Source organism: Siphateles boraxobius, unplaced genomic scaffold, assembly GCF_051911475.1.
Source record: "Siphateles boraxobius isolate OS27281-9 unplaced genomic scaffold, OSU_SipBor_1 18, whole genome shotgun sequence".
NCBI classification, from domain to species: domain Eukaryota; kingdom Metazoa; phylum Chordata; class Actinopteri; order Cypriniformes; family Leuciscidae; genus Siphateles; species Siphateles boraxobius.
Window position 1 is genome coordinate 4,445,089 of NW_027508788.1, and position 13,285 is coordinate 4,458,373.

The 13,285-nt window shown below is 36.8% G+C and overlaps 1 protein-coding gene across 2 annotated transcripts in view; it reads left to right on the forward strand.

Moving 5' to 3' along the window:
- The window catches only part of tnksa (tankyrase, TRF1-interacting ankyrin-related ADP-ribose polymerase a), a 106,308-nt gene that overhangs the window by 7,519 nt on the left and 85,504 nt on the right, over nucleotides 1-13,285 (forward strand). For both annotated transcript variants that reach the window (XM_077232946.1, XM_077232947.1), the window contains exon 3: nucleotides 5,842-5,937. In XM_077232946.1, coding sequence (XP_077089061.1) covers nucleotides 5,842-5,937 — 96 coding nt within the window. The remainder of the gene's footprint in view (nucleotides 1-5,841; nucleotides 5,938-13,285) is intronic.

The window sequence follows — 13,285 nt, forward strand, 5'->3', positions numbered from 1 at the left end:
TGTATATGTCAAAACACATCAGCGTGTTGAAACTTTGCATACACGTCCATGACCCTAAATGAGAAAATGTTACAAAATGTCAAGGAAAAAAAATTAACATAGGTTAACCGGTAATGGGTCAAATTGATCCGCAACATAACACAAGGGTTTGAGTTGATGTTCATTTTTTTCATTTTCTAGCTTGCCTAACAAATAATAGATTAACAAAAATAATAAACAGCACTAGGCTAGTTTGGTCCCTTTAGATTATTTCATGAATTCAAGCATTTTTCCTATCAGATCTTAATCCATTCTGAACCCAACAAGTGTTGTCACCTCTGCCCTTTGCTCATAATGAATAAATAATTAGCATCCCCTCTGCTAATTAGGATTGCTGCTGGTCTCCACTCATTAATTTTTGTGCCCATCAGCCCAAAGCTGCAGGGAGGCAGTTTGAAATTAGAGGTCGTGTCGTCATTCCTTGCCTCAAAGATGGATTACGGTAATGGTGACGGCATGTTTCATTTTTTTTCTTTATTTCTCCGCCTCACTCCTGACTTTTCTACTTAGTGAACAAGTTTAAACTCCAGACTTTCATAGCCTTGAGCCGTAGCTGTCTCCCCTCCTATTTTCCAATGCAGTTAACCATTATTGTGCACACTAGGGATGAAATTAAAGATCAATAAATCGATTAATCATGAACGAACGTCCCTAGCGCACACCTTCAATCTCAGATAATATGTGTGCATGCCCGTGTGCGTGTTTGCGAGCCCCTCAAGTCGTTTCTTTCATTCCCATCTGGGTTTATCAAATTGCTAATGATTTCACTTGGCACTAATGGGCATTTTCACCGTTGTCTAAGTATGTCGAGAAATTGAATGAACGCAGCTTGCAGAGATGGCTGTGTCTGATATGCGTGTGCATCCGAGCCTCTCTGAATCCTGCTAGAACAGTGGGGATTTGTACATGCTTATGCATTAACCCAAGCACCCATGTTCTCTCTGAAGCTCTGTTAATCAGCCCTCTCAGTGTTTGGCCATAATTACTCTACTCTGATGATCGCACTCCAACCACCAATTACTGCGCACGCGGCAGCCGCTGTTTATTCAGAAGGTCCTCATGACCAACTGTAGGTCTCAGCGCCTGTTTTAATGCTGTTGGTTCTGTGGCCCTTTCCTTTGTATTCTGAGCTGCATGCGTTTTTTTGCTTGTTTATTTCAGGGTCAGTGATATGTAAGATTGTCCGTGATAAAGAAAAGAAAAAAGTGTGTAATTTAAAGCACACGTACCACATTTTTAAAATGTACTTTTTGTATTATATGATTTTGAAAAACTTTTGAAGAAAGTTTCAGTCTGCTGACTTTTGAAATGTCATGTGGTGGTTGTAGCGATCATATAAAACGTAGAAAAAATGTCATACATGTTGAATAAATGTAAGTGTACACATCTTAATCATTTTTATTTTTCATGTTGAAAGTATTTTTTGTTATTTTTTACATATCATGAATTTTTCGGGCTGGGTATCGATACAGAAAATAACACTGCAAATAATCTTCACTGTCCAAATTAAAGGTGCATTGTGTAATATTTCTTAGGATCTATTGACAGAAATGCAATATAAGATTCATAACTATGTTTTCAGTGGTGTATAAAGACCTTGCATAATTAACCGTTGTGTTTTTATTACCTTAGAATGCCGCGGGCAGCCCCTTCCATGGAGGTCGACATATTGTGTCGTCATGTTTCTATCGTAGCAGACAGCGAACAAACAGCGCTACAGAGCGCGTTTCGTCACTACCTTGAAAAATAAGTTTTCAGTGGTGTATAAAGACCTTTACTCAATGAACCGTTATATTTGCATTACCTTAGAATGAGCAGTTTCTATCTACATACACCGCGGGTTCCCTTACACTGAAATGCGCCGACATGTTTCTACTGTAGCCCTAAACGGACAAACGTGTTTCGTTACTATGTTGCCCTTCGTGCAAAGAAGCAAGCTTAGTTCAGCGAATAAAACACTGACATGATGATGATAATTACTGAATAATTAATTAAACATCATTTCTTAATTTATCCTTTTAAAGAAACCTCATTGCTGAACTGGCTACTCTCTGCTGTCTCGGACGATGACATATGTTCCTGTCGGCCACCGTAACTTTTGTTGGTTGCAATTCGTAACTTCACCACTAGATGCTGCTAAAAATCACACACTGCACCTTAAAATAGCCTATATGTTAATCCTAAAATTACAACAATTTTATTCAGTAAGGAGCAGGGAGTCTTTGTTGTTTGATTAACATTAAGAACACAGACAGCAGCAGGAATATTAGGCTGCTGTCACTTTAAGACTAATGCACGCATCCAATATAATGATACACATGCGTTCTTCCTCTACTGTTTATTAAGCCATAACTGACTATGTTTACTTAGATACTCGCAAAGGCGGGCATTGTGACCAGCCCTATTAATTATTAATTCATGAATATGTAATTTGGGAGTCGCACCAAATTACATTGTCATGAAGTCAAATTATCTTAAGTCTTATTAATCTTATTAAAGTCGTCTTTATCTTGACACCAAGTCATGCAGGGTCAGGCAGGGGTCCTCTGTCTATCAAACATTTTTTTGTTTATTTTTCACCCGAAAATATCCAAATTAATTGTGAAACATTATAGAAACATTAAAAAATTGAAACATTACAGTGTAGTTTTGAACAAACAAGTCTATCCGGACAAAAATTGTGTTATTGACCCTCCAGTAAGTATAAGCATGCTAACAACGTAGATGTGTCTCATAGGGAGGTGGACCGCCTCCAGAGCGGAGGTTACCGAAATGTCCCCTCGATGCCTGTTACCTGATGGATAGGCAAGCTGTCATAAGCACGCCAGCGAATTTTAATCACCCCATCGCGTCACGCAGACACTTCCAACCCTTTGTGCCTCGACCCCCCCCTCCCCATGGCAGCCCAACGCTCAAGTGCTTTCATGACACCAGTGTATGCAAATGTGCTCCCTTTAGTGCATTTTAATTTGAATGAGAGGGCTGATGGTAGCTGTATTTTCCCACTTAGCTAATCCTTTTTCTCATCCCTTATTTTTCTGCATCAAACCCAGAGTCTTCCCTTTATGCAGTGGTGTATTTCACACACAGGTTTAATGCTAGTCAAAACTGTGTTTTTCTGATGAGAAATGGATGACCTATGAGTCACCGGCATAGCAATACAATCATACTCGTGCAACACAAGATTGCTCTTCTTTTTTTAGTTCAAGCTTCTTTGCCAGAATTCCTTCACTTCCTTCACAGGCTTTAAAGATTGGACACTGTAGTGTTTTGAGAACAGCTGTCTTGTAAAACATGTGCTTTAGTCGGTCCCAACGTGATGGACCGTCATCAACAATACTATTGTTCAAAAGTTTGAGGTTGGTCAGATTTATTTTGACCAAAAATACAGTAAAACAGTAATATTGTGACATATTATTACAATTTAAAATAACTGAATTTTCAGCATCATTAATCCAGTCTTTAGTGTCACATGAACCTTCAGAAATCATTCGAATATGCTGATCTGATGCTCAAGAAACATTTCATATTAGTAACAATTTTTGTGGGACATTGTGATATTTTTTTCTCAGTATTCTTTGATGAATAGGAAGTTCAAAATAACAGCATTTATTTAAAAAAATATTAATCTTTTGTAAGATTATAATAGAAATAAATGTGTCTTCTCTATGGTGGAGAATGTGAGTAATGGTACCTAACTAGTCATCAAACAACTGATCAGACAGTTAGTATGATTGAGTGTTTTATTTTCTTCTAGTTTTCAAAATAAATGAATGAATTAAAATTATACATCTCAATTTTTAGCAGAAGTGCTTCAGTGTTGAATCTGCTTTGAGAAATGGTCTACTCGGTTGGCCATCAAATTGATTACTGATTAGTGTGATTTTTTGTTGTTGATTGTTTTATGTTTTTAGTTGCTGTGCTGTAATTATCTTGCAGTTATTTAGAATCTTTTTTTTCTTTCAGAGAAAATAGGCTGACAAATTGTACAACAACCAAGACATTGATAGTGAGGTCAACTAATTTATTTATTTTTTAATGTATTAGGCCTGGGGAGTACATTGAGTTTGTACAATATATCAATATATATCTATTTTTTATAAACAATGTAGTAAGAGGCAATACCTTTTATATGAATATACAGTAGTGGAGCACATCTGAAAAATAGTGAAGGACACAGAGTGAGCTGCTGCGTGCAAAGTGTTTATTCCCATTTAGTCCTAAACATGAGATATGCTTTATATTAAGGGAATCAAAATAAGTTAGTAGTAAGATATAGTAAACCTGCATAGTTTTGCCTTGTCAGATGCTCTGACAGATAGCCTACATGTGCAGACAGATACTTGCGCTGTTTAATGCGTTTGAGATGTGGTGTTTGCCTCAGTGCATATCTTGCGTTTTACATGTATATTCTCCATCTGTAAATGTTAGCAAATCTTGCTGTCAGGACTGGAGCCTTATGCAAGCGAGTCACAGACTTCAGTGAACGAGCATCGCCGCCAAACAGACGGAGCCAAATAGAATAGATGCACTAAAATATAGCTAAAATATTTATTTTTGGACATTAAATGTGCCATATTTAGAATTTTAAACCTACAAGTGTATTTTTATGATCGCAGTAACTGAAAAGTGGTTATTGTAATGGGGTAATCAAATGTAGGCTGAAATAGTTTCTAAGCTCAGATGAGTGGAATTGGGTTCCTCTTAACAATTAACGTTTAGCCTGTACTTAACTTTGTTACAATGTTAGAATGCAAATAATATATTGCATAGCTTGTTTTCATAGCCTTCAATTGAACATTGTTGCACAACATTGGGCAGGATGTGAAATAATTTTTGTAAATAAATAAATACAGATTTTTTATTTATCCAAATATAAAGTTGTAAATAACTATATCTCTGTACTTTTTGGCCATATCGGCCAAACCTACGATGTATAATAGGCTACTTTTTAAAAAATATTTGTTTATATATTTCATATTTTGAGAAATATTTTTCAATGTAGTGTTTTCTTCAAACAATAGAAGTCACCAAAACGGATATGTGTCAAAGTACAGTGAATTGTCCCTGCACAAATAAATGAATAATTTGATCCAGGTGAACCTTAATCAGATTATGCAAGTCTTCCTGAAGACTGATTAGTCGACTAGTTGATTCTGAAATCATTAATATCAAACTCCTGGACATTCCCTATGATTTGAAGCAATGGAAATGGCCATTTTTACGAAGTATTCTGTGTAATTCCTCTCTGATGCCACAGATCTGTGTGATGAATTGTAGGGAGCGCGAGATGTGTGGAAGTGTTACTGAATTGGACAGGGAGGGCAGAGGGAGGGGGCGCGTACGTTAGCCTGTGTACAAGCGTATGTTGTTGTACATAGAGAGAGAGAGAAGAGGATTGGAGACAGTTGATAGACGCTACTCGCTCAAGGTGCTCTGCGTTACTTGGGTATCAATAGCAGAGCGCCGGTGAACGGCTCTCGTCGTCTCTTTCTTTCTCTCAGGGGGCCGTGGAGAGGATCGAAAGACATGCTTTGATATTCCACTCTCGTACCAGAGTTCCCGTCACATGCCTGGAGTCGGACTCTCTCAGTGTAACATGGGCTTTTTCCCCCCGTTTCACTGCAGTGTGTGTTTTTCCGTGCGGGCTGTTTTCGCTGCTGCTCCTGGTGCGCTGGTGCGCGATGTGTGTTTATGTCTGCACCATGCCAAGGCAAGCGCTCCCAGTCAGCGGTGCGAGCGGTCCCAGCAGCAGTCTCTGTCTGCCTGAGTTACGATACTGCTTGTGTTTCCCCTGCACAGTTCTGCTCCAGCACGGCGCCGATCCCAACATCCGCAACACCGACGGCAAGTCTGCCCTGGACCTGGCTGACCCGTCCGCTAAAGCTGTTCTTACCGGTGAGTGCAGAAACCTCATGTTCTCCATTCCCAGTCTTTTCTGTCTCTCTTTTTCTTTTATCAGTGTTTTTATCTTGGAGTGTCTGCTGTTTGTTCCTGTCTGATACTCTGATACTATGTCTACACAGCTTTGAAATGGAGCAGCATTGTTATGCATCTGTATCTTCACGTTAAGTGTGTTTGTGTAAAGTGGGACTGTTGTTGTCCTTGAGCGCTTCTCTGCCTGCGTGCTCTATCTAGGGATGGGCGACTATTTAACATTATGGATATATTTTTAATGATTTTAAAGTTAAGCTACATTTTAATGTGCTGCGCTTGGTCATTTAAGTGTAACTTTACTGATTTTCAACCTGGTTTGTATTGTTACAAGGTTGTTAGTATATGTAAATGAACAATGTTTACTCATTCTCCTTGATGTGTGGACCAAGAAATTTCCATTTATTTGTCACCAAATCACTTCATCTGGCGGCATTTATTAGCTGCATTTCTATTAGTTTTTAAATTGCACAAATCGAAAATGCACCCAATGGAAACATGTCAATTTTGAAAAATTCGCCTGAGATGATTTTTCAGGCAATTCGAAAAAGGAATATATCGCTAAACTGCAATGGAAACAGTTTTTTTTTGCATTTACAGGTCACCTGGCATTCGTAAAAGTCGATCATTCTTTAAAGATGGCGCAGTATGTTTCAACAGAAGACGAGACATATTTCTGTCATTTCGCAATCGTTTTTTATTGACATTTAGAAAATATCACAAAAGTTTTGGGCAAATCTGTAATGGAAACCAGGCTCAATATTAGGGCTGCACGATTAATCGAAATAAAACCACACGCGATTTGGCAAAGACTGAGGGCGCTCTCAAGCAGACACGCCAAATATAACCCGCCGCAGAAGTAGACGACAACACATGTCATTCCAGGAAATCCCTATGGGCATCATACTATCCTAGCTGAATAAACTGAAGATTGAAATGCTTTGATTGATTTATTTAATGTAGTCTTTTGTCGGACAAGAGGTTCATAAGTGCTTCTTATGTTTGGAAAGATGTTTGACAGGTGTTGCTTTTTCAAATGCAACGCTTTCAGTCGTTCAGTTCAACGGCTTTCAGCATTTACTACGGATCACAGAGCCATCACTGACAAGCTGCGCATAAAAAATAATCGCAGCCTTTCAGTTAATAATCCAAATAGGTTAAGCGCGATTTCCATGTTAATTGCGATTAATCGTGCAGCCCTACTTAATATGAAATTAGATACAGATTATGCCCCCACTTTTTTTTTCGGATCGACAGAGTTATTGACAAAACAGTTATTGTAAGAATAGGTTTTTCACTGAAAACTACATCGTACTATGTCTACACTTTAAACAGCATAAAAAAAAACTTTCAGTTTCTTTTAGTATTCCCCTCCGTTTGGCCTAAATCACTGCGTTCGTTGGCATCCAGTTTGAAGTGTTAACTACAAACACAGAGATTTTTCAGATTGTCCGTCGCAGTGTTCTCTCCAATATCAGGCGTTCAAATTAGAATTAATTTCTAATTAACCCCCCCCCCCCATGGGTTTAGTTTTAAATGCACAAATAGCAGCATAAACAACATGAACATGGATTCACACATCATCACCTGCAGCGCTTCTGTGAACAGAAAAAAACCGAATAAAATGGTATAAATATATCTATTTGCAAAATATATTTCCGTTTATTAAATGATTAAATGTAATGTTTGGGAAGACAAAGATTCATTATAGCTGCGGCCAAAATATTTGCCTTTGCAGCCTTTAGCCATTGCCTACAACGTGCTGTATTCTTGACCGGAAACTAGAAGTAAATCACTCCCACCAAACTTGTGCTCTTTGTATCCTTGCAACTGGGAAAAATACAAGTCGACACCATTATGACTAAAAGTTTGCTAAGAAGTATTTCCTACTAAAGGAAGGCAGGGTTTGACTGGTAAGTGTATCCACAGCAGACTGGTGGGAGTGGCCTTGGACCACAACACGCTTAGTGCATTATGAGTTTTCCAACCTTTTTGACAAAAGCCTTTTTTCTTTGTTTTGGTTTTTCCTAGTCAGGTAGCACCAATTTCAAATTGTTTTGCCAAGTTTTTTTTAAAGCCTATTTAAAGCCTATACGTTTTTTTTGAAAGCCAGCTTTGCCAAAGTAATTCACCCATTTTAAGTTGTAACTCTGTTTAGTAATAGCTTGCACCGTTCTAGTGTCACGACTTTCAGGCTTCAGGGCATGAATATGGACATGTCATTTGTTGTTAATTTCTGTGTCATGAATTGATTCAAACTCTGATTCAACGATTTGTTTATCAATGTATATTCGTTTATTAATTTGATTGTAGCTATTAACCAGGTCAATTAATCGGCCTATATTTGGCAATTTTAAGATTAGCCGACTATCAGAATCTCCCCATTTTGTTCTTAATTTCATTTTGTCTTTTTGCATTGTGCTTTATTGCATTGAGTAAATATTGTGTAAAACTCAACATCAGTCATTAAAAAACCCATATCGACGACTACTAAAAAAAAAAAAAAAAAAATTCAGTGATCGTTTTATTATTGCAATTAAAATTATTCGTCCTCCTTGTGTTTCAGTAAAAAACAGTTTGAAAAACTTCATTTTATTTCTTGATTTAAACATTACATTTAATTTGCTGCTATTGCTGTTCGGTTGAAATTATTGTTCACCCTAATTTCAGTTAAAGTAATAATTAATAATTTTGTGAAATATTCTCTGTATTTTATTGCATTACACAGCTGATAGCTATGAAAATGTATGCACCATGACTTTATTTAGAAAATCTAAATAAAACAAAATTCTATAACATACTGGTCACATCGCTTGGCCCTGATATTTCTATTGTTTGGGGGCAGAGATTTGTATATTGTCAGGCTGTACGGATTTATTACATGGTCCTCTTAAACACATTTCAATTGTGTTTACACTTAATTGCATCATTTCCTGTTTGGTAAATACATGAGTTGCACAAGGGATGTAGAAAGCCTTTCGTCAGCGGGGCAATTCTCCGAACTGACAGTACGTTTTGCTGCCAAGAAGTATCATAGTAGTAAAATTTCACTCTTCATCTCTCACAGAAACACAGAGACAGTGATGCTTTATAAAACGATTCTCATTCTGAACTCAATATATGCTTTATTAAAAGACATTAGACTTCATTGATACAACAGATGCCAGTATAAAGATGTTGATAATTTCTCACATCATCTAAACTGAAATGTATTCTGTAATGAAATGTACATCAGATCCAAAATCAAATTAAATCGAAGGCTCTAAAAAACAATTAAGCACATTTATTCAAATGGTATCAATAGGAGAGATGTGTATTATCTTATAGGATATGCAGAGCAACTGCAGTAGCCATTAGAAATGATATGTAAATGATGAGATTTGCCATGAACATCTGTTTTTTTTAATCCACTTCTCATAGCAAATCAGAAATAAGGTGATAAGGTATAAATGGCAGCTCCTGGTGTGAGTGTCAGAGTTGATGTGTTTGGTTTTGTGTGTATAAATAGAGCAGGAGGCAGAGCTTCAGTCTCTAGAGTATTACAGATAATTGTTATAGATCCACTTTTCCTGCCTAGCTACCTGACCCTGCCTGTCGAGCCTCCCATCATCTGTCTAGGAATATTGAAGAACAGCTTTCATTTCATTGGTAATCAGGGTTGGCTAGCTATATCATACCAGACTACACAACATACAGCTTTTTCATTTTTCTGCAACCTAACCCCTAATTACTAACTGAAGTATTCACTTAGAAGCTGAGCAACGTAAACCGAGTTATTCCTGTTGTTGTTTATTTGCCCGAGGCGAGTTTCTCTCCTCTTACTTTTGTTCTGATAATTTAAATGTTGCTTGCACCAATTACATTGCAAATTAGCCGTTTTGCATCACAGTTGCCAAAAGGCGTTACGTGAGAGGTCTAATGCCATCCAACCATCTGTAAGCATAGCTGCATTTTCTTCAAACAGTTTCAGAATAAACCTCCCGGTCATCAAGTCTGTTTTGTTGTTACAGCTTAATGATCGCACATATTAACTTGTCTAGGTCAGTTCAGCTGCACGAATGGCTATTTATTGCACTTTTTGAAAGAGTTTGGTGCCGTGAAGCTGCTTATCAGCTGCTTAATTTGATCGAGCATCCTGGGTTTTTTTTTGGATGGAAGCTTTCCAATAAACAGTATGTTGAGTGTAATTTTAAAAAAGAGTCAGCACGATGAAACCAAATATTTTTGTTGTTTATTGCAAGGAATTTTGAAAAACAGCACAAACCGTGGCTATACTATTTTTACATCATCCCTTGTGTTTTTAGACTATCAGTTTTTGGAGTCTCTTATGCTTGACTTTAATCATGTGGTAATGCCTCTGCCATTGTATGATGTCCTTACAAAGACAAAATGTTCCTTTAAGTTGCATTAGACACACTTGCACTGTAGCTTTTTGATAAATGATAATTTACTACTGAATGCTGCGTTCCACACCGATTCATTTTGTGTTTTTGCAATTATCTTTTTTCATTTATTTAAAGGCTAATAGTTTTATATGAATAATGAGGCATTTCATTCTTGCTAGAACAACGATGGTTAAGATAGGGAAGTTATTAGCTTTATTTTGTATGTGGATGTCTAATTTTATTATGTATTTGCTATACAGTACAGTTTGGCTGAGGATTTTATGTAAAGTCTGGTTTCTGATGGCTAGTGTCAAACAAAAAGTGCAATAATTGGACAAAAATTTGCCAATACAGAACAGAAAATATTCCTGGCAGAGAACTATTGTTGTTAGTGGTATTAAATATATGTAATGTTTAGGAAAATTGTCCGTGTTCTGCAAAATTTTTATTTGTTACAACTTCCAGATAGTGATTAAAGGGAGTTTAGCTGTGAGCTTTATGATTAATATGACTCTACCTCTAATATGAGACACATAAAAGGGAAATTTGAGACTTGGTTGAAAAATTTTAGACATTAAGGCTTGTTATGTAAAGTATACATTTCGTGTTCAGGTTTAATCTAAAATGATGACGCATGAGATGGACATTTGAGAATGGCCAAACAAAACTTATTTAGTAAACAAATAACAACTGCAGAGTTCACCTCGCCCCTGGTGCTGTATTGTAATCAGATGTGAGTAAATTTCTCTATTGTTACAGGCTTGATGAATCCAATTTGTTCAGCTTGTTTGTTTTGCAGAGATTAGTTCATAACACTTCAAAATGGAACAATCAAATAGCCGCTGGCATATCATCCTCTTGCCATGTTAATCAGAACGCTGTTCATTTAGTTTAGCTTGATAGACTTTCAAGAAGTACTATTCATTAGGGCCCACTTCCCATGATAAAACAAAGTTATTTTGAGTCAAGACAAGTTCAATTTCACAGACAAACAAAAAACCTTGTCCTTTAAAAGAGCGAATCCCTGGGTGAGGCGTCTGAATGATGACTCTGACATTTATGTGTTATGGAAAGGTGTTTGAAGTCCGGATGTCCTCCAGCACAAAAAAAAAAGTGCAAGAAAGCAGAGTAAATGTTTTTATGAGAAATAGACCTAAATTGGTAAGGTAGTGGCTCTGCTGCATGGCTTCAAGAAGAGCCCTTTTAACCATTATTTCTCGCATGCTTTCAGAACGTCTTTCTCAGGGACTAGAACCTCTGAGCTTTTGTATTGCCAACTTTTTTGGGTTCTTTTTTCTGTGTCTGTTCCTTTCCATCTATAAATGGATTTATGTTGGTCATATTACTCTGAGAACTATAGAGTCTAAACTGGAAAATGTCAAGGGGAATACAAAGTCACTGGTGATCTTGGATGATGTTTTCTCTGGAACTCGGGGGGGGATAGAAGTATGGAAAGAAACAACGTTTGTTGATGCAAACTTCAACTGTGGCATTTCATTAAGTGGTGAAATATTGAGCTAAATTTTGTTAAGGTTATTTTTCATCTACAGAAATAATTGTGTCCGTTTTTTTAACCCCAATGAATTAACTTTCCAACTCAACCAGTGCTTTGAATATCCATTTAGACTTTCATCATTTCAAATAGAAAAAGATATCTTCTGCAAAATTACATTTATGGCCTGCTTTTAAAGTTAATGTTTTTCGTCTCATAGCAGTGCAATCATACCCTAGAAAATCTCCTAAAACCCAGAGTAAACATAGCCGGAAAACCCAGACCTACTCTCTTGTGTGTCATTTATTTTTAGTATTTTTGGTCGAAGGAAGGAGTAGGATATTTGCTAGCTGAACAATTTTTTTTTACTTGTTTACTTTCTTAATCCAATAGAAAAATAATTAATTTGATATTCTTGCCAATTTCTTTCCCAGATGAGTTTAAACCAACATATTTTTCAGTCTAATTTGAGTGACCGCAGAGATTTTGTTCACGTCTTTTACTCTAGGTGAATATGTGGGTGTGCATACATTTAAATAAATCAGCATGCTTAAGCTATGAAAGATCCAACTGTTTGTCTCTTTTTTATTGTATCATAATGCCCCACCTGTTTTATATATCTTTAAAAAATTCACTAGTTTTCCAGCTGTCATACAGTCTATGGGATTACACAGAATCAGTTGTGCAAATGTATTCCGCTTAAATCCTCAAGGGATGAAACCAATGCCTCTGACCTTCAACACCATGAAAGTGAGGTTAAATCGCATTATAGGCAGTTTAATGAAGTGCCGATAGTCTCAGTTGGGCTATTGATGCATCCAGGCCCAGAGTGGCCATCAGGAGAATCGGGAGAATTGCCGGTAGAGATGCACCAATTACAATCTTCTAGGCCAATTCCGATTTCCGATTTTTCATTGAGTTTGACCTGCCGATACCGATTTTAGCCAATTCTGATTTCGTTTTTTCTAACCCTGTACAGCACACACAAATATTTATTTTCTCTCTTTTCTTCAGTAGAACATTTTACATTTTGCATAGAATATTTTTTGAACAGTAATCGCTATAAAATAGAACTATATAAATTACTCCTGGTGTGGGAAATTCACACACATCTAAAGTGCAGTGTTATAGAAGAACCATTTCCTTCTTTTCACATCAAATATCCAACTAAAAAAATTTGTTCATTTCACAAAGAAAATTCATTTTCTTTTCTGACATAGCCTACTCCTGTTCTTGTTAAAACACATCAGACATGCAAAAGACAAGCAAACAAGCATGTTGATCGGTATTTGTGCAGACTGACCAACCAGTAGGGTATAAGTTAACCTCATGAAATCTTTTAAATGTGAAATTAATAAATTGATAGATGGAATGAACTTAAAGGGTTAGTTCGCCTATTTAAGACATGAAGTAGTATTGAATCCTTACCAGCACT